We start from the raw sequence: 21,019 nt of genomic DNA, 5'->3' as shown, positions 1-21,019 counted from the left end.
TATAATATCCGAAGAATTAAAAATGAATATCCTAAGAGAAAAAGGGAGAGGTCCCTTGGTGGCTGTAATGAATGCAAAGAACAACTGGAGTAAAAGGTGTCATTAGTGAAACGTATGACAAAAAGAGGATGACTGGTCAAAGGGGAAGGGATGACAGGTGTACAGCCAAGATACTCCACTGGTCCACTGGTACTCTTGTGTTGTCAGAAGAAATCAAAGACGGCCACTAGCCAATTGGATAGACCCACTGTGATGAATGAATGAGGAGAAAGGAATAAGACTCAAAGAGGATAGGCAAGCTGGGATGGGTTGCAGTATGATGCACATTGTCCTGTGTTGATAAGAACACAGATCCATATAAGGATAGACAGCACCAAGCCACACTTATTCCATTCTCCTCTTTGGTCTGTAGCACACATTTGGACCAGGCTGAGGAGCCAGGGTGTGTCTGGGATTAGGTGTCAAGTCTTTGATCATAAAACAGGCATTTTTTTCCCCTTTCTAGGAAACCTGTCGTTCACAGAATTTGAATCGATGCCACATTAGCTTTTAGGCTCCAATGCATGCAGCTATGCGTCAGAGGATAGAAGTGCTTTGGAATAAGCTGGGGTCAGTCCAGGAAAACTTCTTGAAAGAGGAAAGAAATAAACAGTTTGGAGAGAGAACGAAAGGTCAGAAAATGATATCGAAAAGGTGGATTAAAAAGTCAGATCAGAGAACAGATAATAGAAATAAAAAATATTTAATCAAAGAAAGTGACAATAATGAATCAATATACCAATTTTGGGGGAGGAAACTAAAATAGTCTTTAGGGGAATTTTTTTGTATCTATACAATTTCATCAACAAAAGAGAAGAGGGAACATCAATGAACTGAATAGCTAAAAAATGAGAAAAGCAATTAAGTAAAAAAAAAAAAAAAAAAAAACAACTAAACACCAAAGTAGAGATCTTGACAATCAAAGGAGAGATTAACAAAATTGGAAGAGAAAATTTTAAAAACCATTGAAGTGACAAACAAAACTAGGAACATTTTTTTAAAAAATCAATAAATAGCTCATCTTATTTTTTAAATAAGAGAGAAGAAAAGAAATCATTTGTATCAGAAATGCACAAGAATTAACAGCAATTAAAAAATCAAATAAAGGAAACTATCAGGAATTATTTTTTTTCTCAATTATATGTCAAAGACTGATAACTTAGATGAAATAGATGGATATTTTAAAAATATAAACTACTCAGAACAAGAATAAGAAATAACAAGAAATGAATTACTTAGAAACTGAACAAGCTACAGATGAACCCACAAAGAGAAAAACACCCTGGATGGATTTACAAGTGAATTCTATCAAACATTCAAAAAAACTAATTCCAATACCACTAAACTGTAAAAATAGAAAGAATTTTTCCACATTCATTCTCTGATACAAATATGGACTTGATAATTAAACCATGGAGAGGCAAATCAGAGAAAAAATATTATGCAGCAATACTCCTAATGAATATCAATTTTAATATTAAATAAAGTATTGACAAAGAAGCTACAAAGACACATTAAAAAGGTTATACACTACAACCAGGATGGATAGATACCAGGAATGCAAAATTGGTTCAATATAAGAAAAAGTATACACATAATAGACTATACTAATAACAAAAATTACTTTAAAAAACATATCAATACATGTAGCTGTAATAAACTAATAAAACTAATAACAAAAATTTTGCAAAATCCAAAACTGGATACCATTAAAAACACTAGAAAACACTGGAATAAATGTGTCTTCCTTTAAGACAATCTATGTACAACCAAGGGTCAGCCTTGCATGTAATGAAGAAATGTTAAAAGTTGGAATCCTTTCTAAGAAATCAAAGGTAAAGCAAGGATGCCCATTACCAATACTATTACTTAATATCTAGAAAGGCTAGCTATCATAATATAACAAGAAAAAGAAAGTGAGGGGATAAGTACAAACAAAGAGAAAATACAACTACTGTCTTTTACAGATCACATGATGTCAGGGGTGAGGAACCTGAGGCCTCAAGGCCACATGTGGCCCTCTAGGTCCTCAAGTACAGTCCTTTGATTGAATCCAAACTTCACAGAACAAATCCCCTTAAAAAAACAATTTGTTCTATAAAACTTGGACTCAGTCGAAAGGCCACACCCAAGAACTCAGAAGGCCACATGTACCTCGAGGCCACAGGTTCCCCACCCATAGTAGATACTCTATCTGGAAAACCCAAAAGCATCAACTAAAAATTGATACAATAATTTCAGCAAAGTTGCAGGATATGAAGTAAATCCACAAAAAGCATGAGTGTTCCTGTATATTATGAACAAAACCCAACGGGAAGAGATTAAAAAAAGAAATCCCATCCAAAACAATGACAGAACATGCAAAATAATTCAGAGTTTATCTACAGGACCTATATATAATTAGGAAATATTCTACAGAAATAAAAATAGATTTAAATAGAGAAATATTCACGGTCCATGGGAAAGCTGTGACCATATACTACAACTGAGAATTCAAGGGCTCCCAGAGCCCTTCTAACTCAAATCCAATCTAGCAATTTTTACCAAGTCAGCAGTGATCTGAGGTTAGGTGTCATCTGCACACAGCACAAGGTCGTAGCCCTACAGTGGCCAAGGGGATATGTCAGCTTTACTTCCCATTATTGTTTATGAAAAGGAAAACATAGATCTTGGAGCGTCCATAAATAACAGGGTTGAGAGCATCCAGCAATGAACAGAATGGACCAAGAAGACATGAATGGACAAGAAGACCAAAAGTACATGGAGTGGCAAGAAGGCCAAGAAGCTCATTTCAGTGCATTTAGCCAGCGTATCTTCCTGTGGCCCCGAGGTGAGCCTGACAGAATCCCTGCACTCACCATTAGCTACCCTTCTGTATTAGGTTCCCTCAGACTCTCTCCTTGGCAGAGCGGAGTTCATCTCACTACGGCTCCCTCAGCTGCTAGAGCCTTCACCTTCTGTTTTTTCTGGATGCATCTGCCATGCATCTCTTTATTTATGTGTTGCCTCCATTAGAAAGTAAACTCATAGGGGCAGGGGCTGTTTCTGCCTTTCTCTGTAACCCTAGCGCTTAAAACAATTCCTAGTACATAGTGAGCCTTTAATGCGTGTTGACTGACTAACTGTTTGACTGGTGTCTGGCCATCCCGTCAGGGACAGGGGACAAGTGAGTTAAATGAAGCCAGAGGACTCATCCTACCTTCCTCCCTAGGGACCATTTGTGGGTGGGAGAAGGGGGAGGCAGAAACCTCAGTCTGTGGTTTATTCCCTAGGGTCTGTCAACCAAAAAGCATTTAAGGCATTAGCAACTGCAGGATGGGGGTGGAGGAGAAGACTTCCTGTAGAAGATGGGATTTGAGCTGATTCTTGAAGGAAGGTGAGAGACAGAGGTGAAGAGGCAGAGTATTTCAGGCAAAGGTGCAGAGTCTGGAGATAATAGTGTTGTGTATGAGGAACTACAAGAGAACCAACGTGGCTACATTGGAGAGCGTGTACTGAGCACGATCAACTAAAAAGATAGGGAAGAGGCAGGTTGTGAAGGGCTTTAAATATCAGAGAATTTTATATTGGATACTGTAGGTAACGGGGAACCAGAAGAGTTCATGGAGTAGGGAGCTGAAGGGAGTGACATGGTCAGACCTGTACTTCTGTTAGATCACTCTGGTAGCTGAGCGGAAGACAAACCAGAGACAAGATTGAAGGCCAAGTCTGGGGTTTCTACTTGAGAGATAGCACCGAATGCTGTCATTGGCAATGATCCATTTACTTACTGCTAAGCCTGTTGACTGAGTGAACTCACTTTGATGTTCCAGCCCAGTAGCCTATCTGCTATTGCTCATAAATCTTTAATCTCTATTTCTATACCTGTGTGAAGACTGTCTACCATGTCTAGAATACACACCCTCCTCATCACTGTCTCTTAGGATCCTTGGCCCATAAAGCTCCACACAAATGCCACTGCCTACTAAAGAGAGTAGGCATACAGGAAAGAGCGCTGAATTTGAAGTCGCGGCTGGGTTCAGATCTTGGCTCTGTTTTTTACTACCTGTGTTTTTTACCCTTTAACTCTCTGGACTGCAGTTTCCTTAAGTAAGGGCTTTGGACTAAATGACTTCCAAGTTCCCCTCTAACTATAGATCCATAATAATATCACCCTCTCCCCTGTTCCCCCTTTACACTGCATTTACTTCATATGTATTTGTGAGTATGTTGATTCCTGATAAAATGTAAACTCCTCAAATGCAAAGATTTCCATGTTTTCTTCATATCCTCAGCCCCTAGCACAGGGTCCATTCCTATTCATATCCCTGATCCCTAACACAGGGATAGTACCTACTAAGAACTTAATGTTTGTCAATTTACTAAAACCTTAAATAACATAAAACCATCTGAAACAGATGGTTTAGACCAGGGCAGCCTTGAGACCACATGTGACCCTCTAGGTGCTTATGTGTGGTCCTTTGACTGAATCCAAACTTCTCAGAACAAATTTCCTTAATAAAAGGATTTCTTTTGTAAAACTTGGACTCTAGTTTTACCTAGGAGACCAAAAGTGGCAGTGAGGCTGTAGGTTCTCCACCTCTGGCTTAGACATTAACTTCACTGAAGACTGAGCATGGATAAAGTGCTGCCTTGAAATCTCCTCTGACTCCAGGTTCTGTTTTCCTACACTGACTCTGGATTCTGGGACAAGGATCTGCTGCACCAGCTGCCACCTTGGCCTCTCTCTGCCTTCTCAGTCTAAGGCAGCAGTAGCAGCAGTCTGAGCACCACGTAACAATATAGCACAATTCCTGTGGCTTTTGATAAATCCCCATTTACAGAAAACAACATAGGGTAACCATCTAAGGCAAAAGACCTGATTTCTCAAGGTTAGGAGGTGATCGCTCAAAGATCCCATTCAGATCCTTGGCTCCCAAGTTTGTTTTCTCTTTCTAGTTTCTAAGACCTGAGACCCCATTCCTTCTCTCAAAGGTTCTGAGAATTGAAGAAGTTTTGCCGGTCTTACAAATTTTAAAACGTGCAATTATTAGCTTTTTACACACTTTCTATTGTTACTTTCACTTAGTCTTTGACCCCTATCATTACTAAGCAAGTTATTTTGGATTCTATCAAGACCTGAATCATTTGGCCACATTTTCTTTATTAGTTGCTGTTTTAACTGCGTGATATTCTATAATGGGATCCAGATTTTGGGGCACTTATTTTTGTTCTCTATGCCCTAGAGAAATTTTTGAGACAATCCCATGTATGTGTTTCTTTAATTTACTCAATTTTTAAAATTTTCTATTCAAATTGCCCCCTCCCTCTGCTTCCTCCCCATCTTTTGAGAAGGAAAGAAAAACAAAAACCATCATAAATATGTAGTCATGCAAAACAAATTCTTTCATTTGCCATGTCAAAAGCAAAAGGAAAGAAAATACGCTTCAATGAGTCCACTGGCTCTCTAGAATGTAGGGAAAAAAGACATGCATGACTTAATAGTTTTTATGCTTGTCTTAGTCAATCTGATGAGTATGAAGTAGGACCTCAGAGTTGTTTTAATTTGCATTTCTCTATTGATGATTTAGAACATTTTTTCACATGGCTATTGATAGCTTGGATTTCTTTATTTAAAAACAGACTATTCATATCATTTGACCACTTGTTATTTGGGCAGAGGCTCTTATTTTGATAAATATAACTTAGTTCCCTATATATTTGAGAAATGAGACCTTTAACAGACAAACTTGTTGCAAAGATTCCCCCCACCCCAATATTTTGCTTCTCATTTTAGCTGTATTGGTTTTGTTTTTGCAAAATCTTTTTCAATCTTATGTAATCAAAATTGTCCATTTTACTGTCCTGTGAACCTCTCCATTCCTTACTTGATCATGAATTCTTCCTCTATCCATAGATCTGACAGGTCCTTTAAAATTGGGTAATTATGTTGTTAGATCAAGATACACAAATATTAACATATTACCAGTCAATAGTTCCTTTAGTTATAAAATGGTTACCACGTTTTACTCTGCTAATGGATTTTTAATTTAGTCATCTTTTTTATGAAATTATGATTTCAATTCCTCATTGTTGACTTTTGTTCTCAATTTGTCTTATTCCATTTTTTTTTCTGATAATAGACCTCTCATTAGGGATGACACCATATCTTTCTTTAGTGAATTCTCCATCTCTATCACCTGCACTTCTTTTGGTGTTTATCATGCTGTCTTGTGCTAGATCTAGTTTCATTTTTTTTAGAACTCTGTCTGTTTTTGCCTTTTTGGTCTTCCTGGCACTTAGCTCAGTGACTTCACATATAATAAATGCCTGTTGACTGATTTCCTTCCACTACCTTGACTCCAGAATCTTCTACTCTATGGTGTTTGTTAGTCAACTTGGATTTCCATTTTTCCTGACTTTTTTTGTTTCCATGTTTTACTTTCCTTTACTAACAATAAGTCAAAAAGCAATCACTGAATACCTACTATGGGTCAGGTGCTGTCCTAAGCATTGACAATACAAAGAAAGGCAAAAACAGGATCTGCCATCAAAGAGCTAACTAACGCAATAGGTGGATCACTGCGTACAAACTTATACATGTCCTGGGGGAAGGGGGGGTGGTATACTACTCACCTTTCTTCATTTTATTTATTTCAGGGCATTTTTACCTATCCTTGGTTGAGAAGGGGGTGACTGCTTTCTTGCTAAAGGGATAATTTATACTTATTTTCCAGAGAAGAAAACTGAGCCTTATGGTAGCTAGATGTGAAATATTCAAATCTTTTCAACACTGATCTCATCCTCCAGGGTTGTTCTCCAAGAAAGAAGTACCTTCATTCTTCTGGAAGTCAAAGGTGATCAAAGGCATCTTGATATTTCTGGCTGTGTTTTCCTTCCTTCTGGTCCTCATTATGTGTAAGTTATTCTGCAGCCCTCAAGCATATTCCACACTGACCTCAGTTTTTAAAGTCTAGACACCCCCTTCACCTCCAGTGTGGCTCAGTACAGACTTCTTCCTGGTTTCCTGGGTCCACAGACAAACAAGACTGCCTCCAGTTCCCAGACCCAACTCTAGGGCCTCAGGGAACCTGTATAATGCCTGCCTCTCAGAAATCCAGTTGTAGTCTCACAGGTCAGAGGGCTCACCCCATCTCTACTGTAGCTGGGCTGTCTCCTTATTAAATCTTACCTCTAGTGGGAGCAGCTGTTTCTCCAGCTTCCAGCCCCTGAAATTCACAGTGCCCAAGGCAACCATGAATATCAGCACAATTCACAATTGCAAAATACCACAGACTCTCCATATGAAAGGCAGAACCAAAACATATATTCAGACACCAGAAAGCCAAATCCATCATAGTAACAAAGACATCTATACATAATAACAATGCATAGGGCAACACCAGCCCCAAGCCTTCCCCTGCTGGGCTTCCCCAAAACCAGCTCCATTAAACAAATCACAAGCAGGATCCCCTAAACAAAACCACAAACAATCACAAAGTCACTCAGGCTAGCCAGCTGCACCCTTCCTAGCTCTGACTGCTCTCTGATTTCCTCTCAGCTCTGCTCTAGCTCTGCCTGTTCCACCCATTCAGTTCCTCCCACCACAGGCTCCATGTGACTTAAAGGGCCTATTAATGAATGGGAAAGATTTTCCCATGTATATTACCATTACACCCTCATCCCCAACTCTCTCCCAAGTTTCAGGGTTCTGGGGCTCTAATCTTGGAAATATCAAGTTTTCAGGGTCAGAGGTCTCCAGTACAGGTAGACTTTGCCTCAATCAGTCAACAAGCACTTACTCTATACCAGACCCTATGCTAAGCATTGGTCATACAAATAAAGGCAAAAATATTGTCCCTCCCCTCAAAGAGATCCCATTCTAATAGGAGAGACAAAATGGAAACAATAAAAGACATACATGACATACTGTAGCTGGAAAGGAATCATAAGGGAAGCTCTGGGGAAGGGAGCAAAGGAACCAGTGCCATAGGGTTGAGCAGCAATGATACCCAACAGCTGTCATTGGAGCCAGATGATGGTGAGTAGCTGCCACACTGAGATTCATGATAAGTGGCCTCTGGTCACCTCCGAATCACCAGACTGCCCTGTCCTAATGTCTACAACATGGCTCTGTCCTCTTACACAGAAAAACTGAACCGTCCGCTATTCAAAGGGCATAGTCTATCCTCAAGTCCTCTTGAAACCATAGCCCTGTGCATCACCACTGGGACACACCAGGCAGTAGGCCTGGAGATATCAGAGCTTTCTGCCTCTTCCCCTTTTACTTGGGAGAGGTGAATATGTGCAAATGAAAGCTGTGTCTGGGACATGCTATGTGGCCTGTTAGGCTGGAGATTCAGTGGATAGTATCCAAGGAGTAGAGAGGGTGTCCGAGTTTGGAGAAGACTACAGTTCTTCATCTGGAGAATGGGTCCTAAACCATCCCAGATGCCCAAGGGTTATTCATACAACTATCCTAGGCACCCTAAATGACATGTGTGGTTACTATAGAGGTTCAGATTCAGTACTGACGCAGCTGTTTCATAAGAATTGGACCTGAAGATATGGAACACTGTCATCAGATGGCAGAAAAGATATCTCAGTCATACCCTTATGATTCAAACAGACTTGTAGGCTGCCTTTGGGAGCCCTAAGAATGAATGAAAAAGAATTAGTAAATCCAAACTATTTGTCAGGCACAGAGTTAAGGGCTGGAGACATAAAAACAAGAAAGCAAGGCAGTCTCTTACCTCAGAGAATTTATACTCAACTCTGCCAGGCCTAGAGGTCTGTGTGGGCTACCCGAGTCTTCTTACCTCACCTCCGAGGTCTTCGGTTGGCCAAAACCGGATGCTCATATGAGAGAAAGGACGTTCCAGAGTCGAACAAGGGTTGAGCTTTATTTCAGGGTCTCGGTTACAAGTGCAGGGGGGTCTTCCTTAGGAGGAAGAGGGGGAGATTTCCTAAGGAGGCTAAGGTCTTAAGGGATTGGAAGTAGACGTACAAGCGGGGAGAGAGGGGGAGGGGAGAGAGGAAAGAAGAAAGTGGAGCCTACTGTCCTCTTGGCTCCTCACGTGCTAAGAGAGCTTTCAGGCTTCCTCAATCCTACTTAACCTTCAGCCACACAGTTTGCATCTGAATACCGTGCTGTTAGATAACAATAGTGTGCCCAGATCCGGGACAATCTCGAGGGCGGGGAGATCTCTCTCCCATCACGTTTCTCACGGGAAGAGGCGGAATTACTCGAGATAGCTCGGTTCACCTCGATTCCCAGCCGTTTCCTGGGGGGGTCTCGTGAGAGCTCTAAGATTTAGAAGCTCCCACCTTTACCCGCCCGAGACTGTCCACACGGAATTGAGCTTCCAATCCCAACACAACTCTAATAAGAGAGTTGAGAAAAGGTAGGTGAGGGATTGCATGCTGCCTGTAGTCTGGTTTGCCCAAGAATGTGGGGCAGTCTGGATTCCAGGCAAGAGAAGGCAAAGGTTCACCTATCAAAACCCAGGGTCCCAGAGGCAGAGTCTAACTTTTCTTGATCATTCTAATTCTTCCCAGCAGTGTCCCTTTAACCAACCTCATGATCTTTTCCTACCTACTCCAGATCCCCAAATGCTCAGCAAAATAGCAGATATTCAGACTTCCATTCAGATGCTTAAAGGTGTTTTGGAGACAGCTCCTCATCAAACCCAGATGTTAAGTGCTTGTTCGGGAAATTCCAATGCTGAGATCCAGGTGTTAAACAAAAGTCTGGAAAATGCCAATGCTCAGACCCAGATGGCAAACACCAAACTGAAGAATGCCAGTGATGAGATCCAGATATTAAAAAAAGATCTGGAAAGTGTCAATGCTCAGACCCAGATGGCAAACACCAAACTGAAGAATGCCAGTGATGAGATCCAGGTATTAAAAAAAGATCTGCAAAATGTCAATGCTCAGACCCAGATGGCAAACACCAAACTGAAGAATGTCAGTGATGAGATCAAAAGATTAAAGAAAGATTTGGAAAACACAAATATTTTAAATTCTGAGGCCCAGAGATTAAAAAGTGGTTTGGAGAAAGTCAGTGGAGAAATTCAGAAGATAATGGGAAGTCTGGTAAATACCAATAACTTAAATGCTGAAATCCAAGGCTTAAAAAAGCAACTGGAGAATCTTACAGCACAACAGTACCAGCAAGACCATCAAAGTGAGTAATAGGGTCAACAGCCTTTATCACAGAGGGTTTCTGGGAGAGACAGGTGCTTCTGGTCATTGGATTTAGAGACAGAAACGACCTTAGAGATCATTGCATCCTATTCCTTTGTTGCAAAGATAAGGAACCTGAGGTCAAGCATGCCAGACCTCTTATCTGCAATTAAAGACTCATTTCTTTGGGTTAAAACTCAAATATATTTAGGAGGTAGCTCATCCCACAGAAAAATGGCCCAGCACACTCAGTCATGAATCATAATCCTAATTTTTGATGTGGAAAAAAAGCATCCCATGAACAGTTGGCAGGTGGGCAGAGCACAGGACAAGAACCTGTTCAGGGACCTAGGTCCCAACTCTATCACTAGCTTGGACCTTGGGCAGCTCACTAACTTTCAGGGGCTCAGTTTCCTTACTTGCAAGATGCAGACACAAACCCCAGCCCTGTTGACCTCCCCGGTGCGAAGGAACAAATAAGGACACAAATATAAAAGTCCTTTGGAAAATCTAAGGTGTCAGATGTGTTTGAGCCATCCCCTCCCCCACACCATGGCCCAATCCTGAGGAGGGTGGGAAAGCATTTCAGAATCCCTTTTCAGAAGCTCCTAATTCCCTCAATTCCCCTGACCCTTTCACCCTAGGTTCCCTTCTACAGTTAATTATCCAAGGCTGGCACTTCCATGAGGGGAAAGCATACTACTTTTCAGACACCAAAAAGACCTGGGATGAGGCCGAGCACTTCTGTGTGTCCCACAATTCTCATCTGGCATCAGTGACTTCAGATGGAGAGCAGGTCTGTGCTCCCCCCAAAGGCCCAAAAAGAAAGAGTAATAATAGACAGAATATGGGGCTGCAGGCAGAGGGTGAGAGTAAGAAACAGGAAAGAGAATCATTTGTGCCCTAGGAAATATCTAAAAAGTATTTCCTGTCACAAGAGATAGTCAAGATGGGGAGACAAGACACCCAAATGAAATAAAAGACTAGATTAATCAGAAACATTTATGAAATGCTTGCTATATACAAAGTTAAAGCAAAATGGTCCCTGACCTAGAGGAGATTACATAAAGTTGGGAGAAAAAACACAAACATCTAACAATATTACAGAGTAATATTGGTAGTGGAGATTATAGAGAAAGGACTTACAAGGCAATAAAGCCCAATGATAAAATGTCAAATGTCGTCTGCCCTCTCTCCCCTTCCCCCCCACCCCACTTCAATAGCAGTTAGACACAGAGCTGAGCCTGGAAAGGAATTAGGGGTCTTAAGATGAAGAGGTGAGTGAGAGCACTCCAGGCTGCGGGGGACAGCCAGTACCAAGAACAGAAACATCTCAGGCTCTAATTCATGTTCTCCCTCAAATGTCCTGGTATCAAATTTATTCTCATACATCTATCCTCTCTCCTTGAGGGTCGTCACTGTTTAGTTCTTGTCTTTGTGTCTCCTAGTATAGAGCTTAATAAATATTTATGGAATGCAAGTGAATTTATGATCCCAATAGGACTGCCATGGCCTGGGATTCTGTTATAGCATTATCTTTTGAAAGATAAAAGTTTTAGTATTCATTATGTAATCACAAGCAACAGAATTCATAATGGCATTCCTCCTTTCCATGTTCTAAGGGTCCTATCAAAATGTTTGAGGAGGACCATGTACTCTGTGCACTAAGGGTCGTTATTCAGGGGCACAGACCATAGAGAATTAAGCGAAGTACGCTGCTTGGTCCAAGATGAAAAAGGCACATATAAACAGAGCTTGAGTTCTGGGATTGAAAGGGAGAAAATGGAAGGATCATAGGAAGGAGAAATATGACACAGAGATGGAGGAGGCAAGGAGGGAGAAATATAGAGAGGGGAGGGAGATAGGGAGGGAGAAAAGGGAGTGGAAAAAGAAGGGGAGAAGGGAGGTGGGGGAAGGAGGGAAGGTGGGAGAGTGAGAGGAATGAACAGACACTTCCTTTGTTTCTAGAGGCTACTCTCAGGAAATGGATACCCACAATAATCCCATTCTCTGCTAATTCCCCTCTGTAGGGATTTCTAAGTAAGAGGACAAATGGAGTGTACCACTGGATTGGGCTGACTGACAAGGACACTGAAGGAACCTGGTACTGGGTGGATGGGACTCCATATAACGAGAGCAAAGCGTAAGTGATGAACCTCTCTAGCAGAAAAACTTCCCAGTCTTCTCTGTCCCAGGGCCAGGTCAGGGAGATCTGAATCCCAGAGTTGGAAGGCACTTCAGAGGCCATCTGGTCCAACACAGGTCTGAACAAGAATCTCTTTTATCAATCACTCAAGAAGAATTTATTAAGTGCCTACTATCTACTGGCATATATTAAGTGCCTACTAGGAAGCAGCAGGATGGCTCAGTGGTTATAACACTGGGTCTGGGGTCAAGAAGACCTGAGTTCAAATCCAGCTTCAGACACTCACTTAACCCTGTTTGTCTCAGTTTCCTCATCTATAAAATAAGCTGGAGAAGAAAATGGCAAACCACCCCACTCTCTTTACCAAGAAAACCCCATGGACAGTATGGTCCACAGGGTCCCAAAGAGTGGGACACAACTGAACAACAACGTGCTAGACATTGTGCTAGGCAACGCACATGCAAGGACAGAAGTGAAAACATTGCTGCCTTTAAGGAGCTTATGTTCTACAGGGAGAGAACACAAGTAAACATAGGAATAGAAACAAAGTATATGCAACATAAAAAACAAAGTATTCCAGGTATGAAGGACAGCCAGACTGTGCAAAGGCATAGGGAAGGAATATTCCTTAACACATCCACCAGAGGACATAACCTTATGCCTGGAAAGGTGAAGGCCTTTAGGGGTTCAGCTGTGTCTGACTCGTGTTCCTATTTGGGGTTTTCTTGACAAAGATACTGGAGTGGTTTGTCATTCATTTTGCAGAAGAGGAAGCTGAGGCAAACAGAGTTGGCCAGGGTCACATGGCCAGTAAGTATCTGACACCAGATTTGAACTCATGAAAATGAGTCTTCCTGATTCCAAGTCCAGTGGTCTATCCACTGTGCAAACCTAGCTGCCCAAAGGAGAAGGCCACATGGACATTAATCCACTGACAAATGCTGTCACTCTGGAGTAGCTCTGGGTCCTCTCCAGGGCGCTGTCTTCCATGAGGCAGCCTGTAAAATGTTGGCTGGATACGAAAGACTGCAGGCTCCAAAATACAAACAAAAACATCCAACACAGACCCACAGGCTAGGCACAGGTAGTTCTTTCTAATCCTGGATCGCTGGTATCTTTCTATGAGCTGCAAAGACTGTTCCAACAGTTATCATAAGATAAAATTTTGAGCTAGAAGAGACTTTAGGATTATCTAGTCCAACCTCTTTATTTTATACTGAAGAAAACTGAAGCCTGCTGCAAACTAACCACCATCCCGCCCAACTCAAATGCCCCCTTCTTCATGGAGCTTCCCCCATCCTACACCAGTAACCACCCTTCCTCAGACTTCACATGGCGTTGTTTGGAGACTGTGAAAGGACCTCAGAGGTCACCCAGTCCTACTTCCCTCCTTTTACAGATGAGGGAATGAAGTGGGCAAAAGGAAGCTACAACTTGAAACGAAGCCTCCAGACTCTCTCCCTTATACCACAGTCACCTTTTAACAGGATCTATTATGGTTGCAATAATAACTGGCATTTGTTTAAAGTCTTACAGTACCCAGTCTGGGTGTCACAAAAACAGTGAAGCAGGTTCTACAGGTATCATTATCCTTAGTTTACGGATAAGGAAACCAAGGCTCAGAGAAAAAGTGATTAGTCCATGGTTCCACAGCTAGTAATAATCAGAGCTGAGATTTGAATGAAGGTCTTTTTGGCTGCAGGCTCAGCAGTTTATTCACGACACTACAAAGGCAGCAGTTCTTACATGAACCCCATATCCCTTACATACCCAGCTCAGCTGTGTCCGCAGTAGATAAGGGGTCCACCATGACACACAGGCTTCTCACAGATTGGGGTTGGTCTTCTCAACAGATTTTGGAATGAGAACCAGCCAGACAACTGGCAGTATGGGAAAGCCCTAAGTGAAGACTGTGTCCACACTCAGGTGAAGTGGAACGACATGCTCTGCGACCAACCCTACCCCTGGATCTGCAAAAAGGTGCCAGAACTACCTGGGCAGCACCCATAGACGTGGGCGGGCTCACCACCTACCCCACATCCTCTCCTCACAGGGCTGCAAGTGCTGGAACCAGGGATGGTTCCAGGTTCTGCCTCTTCCATCCACACCTAGACCTACCTTCCTCACACTGGACACTGATCACATCCTTTAAGACCCAGCTCAAGCCTGTAGCATCCTGGAAAGGTTTCTTGGACCATTCTAGCCATGACCCTATGAGTTGTTAGTCAGCACCTCATACGGTTCCCTAATGAAGACTGGTGGCCCTGACTCTAGGTCGCTTTAATCCGGAGCTATCTTCCTGAAGGCTTCCCTGCCATAGAACCTCACCTCTTTTCAGTTCTGGAACCTTATCAGTCCAAATGATACAGCCATTGCTACTCAAAGAGGGGTGTCAAACTGCTGATCTGGTGCTCTATTCACCATTCATATAACATTCCAAACTAAAAATCCCTTAAGCTGGCTACACTCCCCTAGCGGTGCGATCTCTCCTTCTCAAAATATAGGACAGTCCATTCTTTGACATTCCAACTCTAAGCTGGGCTAGGCACATAGAACCCCTTAATAACTGTTTCATTCTTTGATACTGTAGCACTCATCAACAATTACAGTATCTCTTCTGCTTAAAGGCAAAGTGATGTAGTTTTAAAAAAAAAACAATTTGTCTTATGGTTGGTAGACCTGGATTCCAATCCAGCCCAAGTGGTGAGCCCTCGGGGCACGTCAGCTCATCCTATTGAGCTGGAAAATGGTGGTTTCAAAGAGGGGGTGTTTTCAGAGGAAAGATAGCGGGCACACTCTTGGCTGTTGAGTTTCAGAAGTCCGGAGGGCATTTGGAGATGGCTAAAAGGCGGCTGAAACTGGAGGTCGCAGCCAGGGGAGGCGGATCTGAGAATCCTCAGCGGAGATAACGACGACAGCCATGCGATCCGAGGAGATCGCCAAGGGGAGAACCCGGGGGAGGACTGCCCACAGTTACTGGGCATCCCCCAGAGGAGACGGGGAGAGGGTCAGACAGAGGGAAGCGGGACAAACCGGGGGAGAGGAGGCGGCAGAGGATGCGGGAAGGGCAGGGAATGGACCCGGAGGTCCGACCGGGCGAGGGGCTGCTGCGGGCGGTCTGGGCAAGGTTAGCCAGGCAGGACAGGCAGGAACGGACGGGACGGCTGCCGGCATGGCGCTCGCTCTTCCTGCCCCGGCCCCGTACTCCGGACACGTTCCGAACTCCCTGCCGACCTCCCCAACCCGAGGCCTGGGCGACAAGCACTTATTAAGCGCCGACTGTGCGCCGGGCCCTGCGTTAGGGGCTGGGGGTCACAAAGAGAGACCCAGTCAGCCCCTGCCCCAAGGGACTTACAGTCCAGCGGGGAGTCGGCCCCTAAATCCAGCCCCGCCCCCTCGCGGCTCACACAAGCCGAGTCTCCGGGGTCGGCCGAGGTCCGCGCAGGCCGCCTGGACAAGGCGGAGGGCGCCAAGACCCCGCTAGGAGCCTGGAAGAACCAGGCAGGACGCGACCGGAAGCCGGAAACGAAGGGGCGGGACATAGAACCGATGAACCGGAATCGGCCTCGAGGGCGCCTGCGCGAGTCCCCGGAAGTCGTGAGGAAGGAAGAAGGCTCCATTTCCGACAGAAAGGGTTTCAGAGGGGAACGAGTCGGAGTTATGTAAGTGCTCCTCCGCGTAGGGTGGCACCAGAGTCTGGGGAGCGGGGGCCAGAGCGGGCTCGGGTCCGGCCGACGTCTTGGGCCTAGGCTAGGGGGCGGTAGCCAGGGCTGCCCTGGCGGAGGCCGCGGAGACGCGCCGGAGTAGGGGATGACGTCACGGCGTCGGGCGTCTGGGGCGATCCAGAGGCTGTCATTGGTGGAGCGCCGTGGGGGCGTGGCTTTCTGGGGCTGCGGGAGACTTGCGAGGGTGACGTCACCAGGGGGCAGGGCTTCCCCTTCACCTATTCTGTTTATACTGGCATCTATGAGTGAATGAGTGAGTGAATGAACGAAGCCGGCAACGAAGTAAATATGAAAGCGGGCCTAGAGCGTTCAGCTCCGGCCTCAGATTCTGGACCGTGGACAGGTGGCTCCAGCCCTCAGTTTACCCATCTGTAGAACGGCGTGATGCGGAGGGTGCGCCGGGCAGCCTGGCATAGGAAGCTGGCCTCAGAGCCAGCAAGACCCGCGGTCACATTTGGCCCCTGACACACCCCTTGCCCTGCCTTAGTTTCCCCATCTGTAAAACGGAGATCATGGTGAGAATCACCCCGGATAATCATGAGAATTCCTCCCTGAGGAATCTCCCGGGCTCGCGGGGAGGCATGGACAAGTATCCGAGAAACAGGGTCGCGATCTGCCCGTAGGGAGGGCCCCTGGGCCACTGGAGTGTTTGTATTTGGTGCCGTGGCTCCTGGAGGGTCCGCAGAAGGCCTCCGGGACCAGGCAGGGCGGATGGTATAGGAGCCACGGAGGTTCACACAACAGCGCACAGAGAACGGAGACTCCAGGGGCTTGTGTTATCATGGCTTTTAGAGTACTTTGAAGTGTGCACAGTGCTTTGCAAAATCTCAGTCAGGGAAGGAGAGTTTAGCACAGTGGAAAGAAGAGTCTGTGGACGTGAAGTACGTACTGTGTGCCAAGCACTGGGGATACGAAAAGAAGCCAGAGACCATCCTCATCCCCCAGAAGTCTCCCTGGGAGCTCTTCCGAAGGCCCAGGGAAGCCAGGCCCCCACCACAATCCACCGGTGACGGACGTGTAAAAATAAGCCAAAGGCCGAAAGGCTTGGAGATCATTAATGGAAAGGGAGGCTCTGAGGGTCAGATACTGGCTGTGCCACCAGGATGACCTTGGGTACCATTTCCCCAGGGGAAGTGATTCTCCTGGGGCACTTAAGTGTCAGAGGAGGACTTTGTACCCAGATATTCCTGACTCCTAAATTTAAAGCTCCAACTCTTATGCCACATTGCTGTCACAGCGTACAGATTTTTCTTTCACAGATTAAAACATAACACCATTGTAACTAACTTTACTTAACCTCAGTACATTTTACTGTATAGAGTAGCTAATAACTCATGTCTTAAAGATGCATGATTCAAATTGCCTTCATCCAAGGAAGCGAAATGAAGGGTCAGAATTTTAAGATTGGAGGAAGGGGTGTGAGCTGTTCTCACTTATGTCTTATACAATATTCTATGATCACTTTAAAAAACAGTAATTCTCTAGGTTTTTTTTTTTTTTTGCCTGCTACAGTAGAAAATGCACTTCACGTCTCAATTGGACCTATTTCCTGATTGCACGGTGACTCTTCTCTTGTTTCGTGGTGTAAAAAATGCTGCAGATTTAAGAAAAAAGGCCATGGAAGGTAGCATCAATGGAGCTTTAATTAATGCTACGATGGTAAGTGTATGCTTTTAGACAGAGTGAATGATTTATGTCACCACCTCATTTTATAGACATTGCAGTACGTGTTTGATGTTCCCTCTGTATTATGGAAGCAACTTCCAGGTTGACCTAAAACTCTTCTAACATCAGACACGTTAGAAAGAGAACTCTGGATCCAAAAACAGGCCACTCCCAAATGTATTAATTATAAATTATAAAAGGAAAATAAAAAGAAAGTTGCAGCCCTACAATTACATCTCTTTGGAAGAGGAAAAGAAATTTGACTTACCCTGAACCAATATGGTAATAAGGATGGGATGCATGCTCATATTTTACTGGCTTGGTACTTTGCTAGTTGATTGAACTCTGACCTGGGAGTCTGGAGACCCAATGACCCTACCTTTAACTCTGATTGACCTTCGGGAAACTCCTTCTCCCTCTGGGCTTCAGTTTCTTATCTACAAAGGGAGAGGCTTCCCTTCCCTCCCCCCACATCTCAAATTCAGGTGCCCAGGCAAGCCCCCTCTGCAGCTTCCTCCAAGCCTCAGCCTGTACTCCTTATTTCTCTTCTCCTCCATAGGTGCTTGATCCGTTCCAAATCCTGGTGGCAGCCAACAAGGCCATTCATCTCCACAGGCTTGGGAAGATGAAGACAAGGACTCTGTGCACAGAAATTATCTTTAACCTCTCCCCAAACAACAGTGTAAGGGCACTTTACTCACTGACTTCTGCACGGCCTCATCTGCTTGATGCCAGGTTGGAAATGGAGCCCATTCAAACCTGGTGACAGGTTGTGAGCCATTGAAATGACCGAATTGGTCTTTCTAAGGACCTGGCAAATACCCAGAAGGTGGGTGGGAGAACCATAGGATACTTCTGAGTCTATCCCATTGAAGGCAGGAACTTTAATTTGGCATGTGCCCTGGGCCCCTGAGGAAGCAGCACGCACATGCACATAACACACATACACACACGTACACGTACACACACAAACATACATGTACACACACAGACGTACACACACACAGTACCAGCACACTCACATACACATACCTCAGAAGCCCTGATGGGACCTTTTTTGCTTTCCTGGCAGATTTCAGAGGCCTTGAAGAATTTTGGCATCTCAGACACTGACACTTCAGTTTTAATTGTTTATGTTGAAGAAGGAGAAAAGCAAATGAATCCAGAAGGCCTCATATCTCAGGTGGATGGTCATCAGGTTTCGTTCGACAAGCTTCCAGAAATAACAGATGTCGCCAAAGTAAAAAAGGTTTGAGGAATCTTATGTTTTCAGACTTACAGTGAGAAGATGGAAAGAATTAGTTTTGATGTTATCAGCTTGATCAGAAATGTTCCCCAAATGTTCCCCTCTAGGTCCTCTGCTCCTGGTAGGGAGAACATATGTTTCCTTAAGCTTTTTCAGGATACCTTAACTTTGGGCAGGGCCAGCTGGAGAACTGTAGGGAAATCCTTGAAAAATTTTTCTGGGTTTATAAGCCTTGGGGAAATGTTGACCAGTGCCTAATTCCCATATTCTTTTGTCTGCTCTTGAAAAATTGCACAGTTTTCTTTAATAGAAGTGTCATGCCAAGTATTAATCTGCCACATGTGACTTTGTTTTTACAGACATATAAACTGACTCCAAAAGAAGAAAAGATCGGGACATTGTTAGAAAGTATCATTTGCAGAATGTCAACCAAAGATGTTTTATGAAGTAAAAAAAAAAGAATCAGCCAAAGTTTTTGGCATGATTTTAATGATAATTTTTTGTAGTTTTATTTCTGGAAGTCGTGATGGGTGAATCCTGTTGATCTCATTGAGGAAGGAAGGCCCTGCTAACTGGACACCCTCTGCACTTTCCTGGCAGGAAAACCCGTCATCCTGCTCAGCATGGCTGGTCAGCAGCTTCTGCCTGAACTCAGACCTCTCTTTCCCCTTACATACCCTTTCTCCTTACATGCCCACCCCACTCCCTTCAATTTACAAATAAAGAGACTGAGGGCCAGGGAATGACTCGTAAGTGGCAAAGCTGGGATCTGAGCCCAGGTTCACTATTGAACTGGCACAACAGCCTTCTCACTGGTTCTTCTGCTTCATTCGGCTGCCATAGGGGTCTTCCTAAAGCCCTTCCCTCCTCAGTACCAGCAGGGGCTTCCTAGTACCCCGGCTTTGCTTTTCAAGCTCTGCCTTTCCCAGCGTGCACTTTTCCAGTGAGCCAGAACAGTTTTCTTATTGCTTCTCACAGATGAGATCCTATCTTCCATCTTCTGCCTTTGCACAGATTGTTCCCCATACCTAGAATGCACCCCAACCCCATTTCTTCCTCTTAGGATTCCTAGCTTTCTGCAGAGCTCAGCCCAAGTGCTCTTCTTTCACCAAGACAGCTGGTGGCCCAGTGGATAGAGCAGTGGGCCCAGAGTGAGGAAGACTCGAGTTCAAATCACTTACTCATTGTATGATCCTGGGGGATCACTTAACCTCATCTGCTTCAGTTTCCTTAACTGTAAAATGGGAAAAATAAAGGCATGTACCTCCCAGGACCTGGCACAGAGTAAAGGTTTATTTATTCTCTTCCCCTATAACTAAACCCCTTTAAAGGTTAGTGCCCTCTCAAACCCGCTAACTGGTGTTTGTTTTTCATTTGTTTGTAATATGCACATATCTCCCCTGATGAAATGTAAATTCCTTGAGATCAGGGACTATTTCATTTTTGCGTTTACCTGACAAATTGTTGCTGCTTAACAAATGCTTCTTGCTTCATCAACCTGATGCCATGACCACAGACAAATAATTTTCCCATTCCTCCTGGACAGGAATCCTTCAGGTCTCCCTAATTCCTCCCTTATTTCCAGGAGAACCTGCCTCTTCCTTTAAGAATCCCAGCTATAGGGGTGGAGGCAAGATGTCAGAGTAGAAAGAAGGGCCTGTTCTAGCTCTGCCCCCATACCCCATAAAATACCTGTAAAAAATGACTAAAATTCTAGAGAAACAGAAGCCACAAGACAACAGAGTGAAAGGGATTTTCAGCCCAAGACAACCTGGATGGCTGACAAGAAAAGCATCGTACCAGGTTTGGAGCGGAGCACAGCCCAGCCGGGTTTCAGGGCACAGAATCACAGGTAGCAGTTGCAGTTCAAAAGTCAGTGGAAAAAGCTCAATGGGTGAGAGGAGAGTGAGGTCCTGTCCCAGCCCCAGGGCAGTGGCAGTCAATGTAGCAGCTTCTACTTTTGGAGCCTTCTGACCAAAAACCCTGGTGGAATCAAGTGGCTTATCTGGGTCTCTGGAGAGGGAATCCTAC

The 21,019-nt window shown here is 44.3% G+C and overlaps 3 protein-coding genes across 6 annotated transcripts in view; 2 read left to right on the top strand and 1 right to left on the bottom strand.

The window, feature by feature from the left end:
• Positions 1-16,491, bottom strand: part of LOC140520441 (uncharacterized) — a 29,741-nt gene extending 13,250 nt beyond the window's left edge. The window contains exons 1-2 of the mRNA XM_072634380.1: positions 16,443-16,491; positions 15,708-16,316 (exon numbers count right to left, since the gene is read on the bottom strand). Coding sequence (XP_072490481.1) covers positions 15,708-16,316; positions 16,443-16,491 — 658 coding nt within the window. The remainder of the gene's footprint in view (positions 1-15,707; positions 16,317-16,442) is intronic.
• On the top strand, positions 2,654-14,984 carry LOC140519423 (uncharacterized). Its single transcript, XM_072632417.1, has 6 exons — positions 2,654-2,869; positions 6,829-6,936; positions 9,623-10,207; positions 10,851-11,002; positions 12,237-12,349; positions 14,206-14,984. The coding sequence occupies exons 1-6, from the start codon at positions 2,749-2,751 to the stop codon at positions 14,360-14,362; spliced, it is 1,236 nt and encodes a 411-aa protein (XP_072488518.1). The 5' UTR covers positions 2,654-2,748; the 3' UTR covers positions 14,363-14,984.
• Positions 15,926-20,261, top strand: TPRKB (TP53RK binding protein). Of its 4 annotated transcripts, none has more exons than XM_072632798.1 (5): positions 15,926-16,014; positions 17,590-17,736; positions 18,302-18,424; positions 18,815-18,991; positions 19,348-19,484. In XM_072632798.1, the coding sequence occupies exons 2-5, from the start codon at positions 17,596-17,598 to the stop codon at positions 19,432-19,434; spliced, it is 528 nt and encodes a 175-aa protein (XP_072488899.1). In that variant the 5' UTR covers positions 15,926-16,014; positions 17,590-17,595; the 3' UTR covers positions 19,435-19,484. The 4 variants fall into 4 exon arrangements, with proteins under 4 accessions (XP_072488899.1, XP_072488730.1, XP_072488811.1 ...); XM_072632629.1 differs by having other exon boundaries at positions 15,933-16,014; positions 17,593-17,736; positions 19,348-20,261; XM_072632710.1 differs by lacking the exon at positions 15,926-16,014 and adding an exon at positions 16,253-16,592 and having other exon boundaries at positions 19,348-20,261.
• Positions 20,262-21,019: the final 758 nt, after the last annotated feature.

Source organism: Notamacropus eugenii, chromosome 1, assembly GCF_028372415.1.
Source record: "Notamacropus eugenii isolate mMacEug1 chromosome 1, mMacEug1.pri_v2, whole genome shotgun sequence".
Classification (NCBI taxonomy): Eukaryota; Metazoa; Chordata; class Mammalia; order Diprotodontia; family Macropodidae; genus Notamacropus; species Notamacropus eugenii.
The sequence above is the reverse complement of the archived record's forward strand: the minus strand, read 5'-3'. Positions and strand labels throughout refer to the sequence as shown.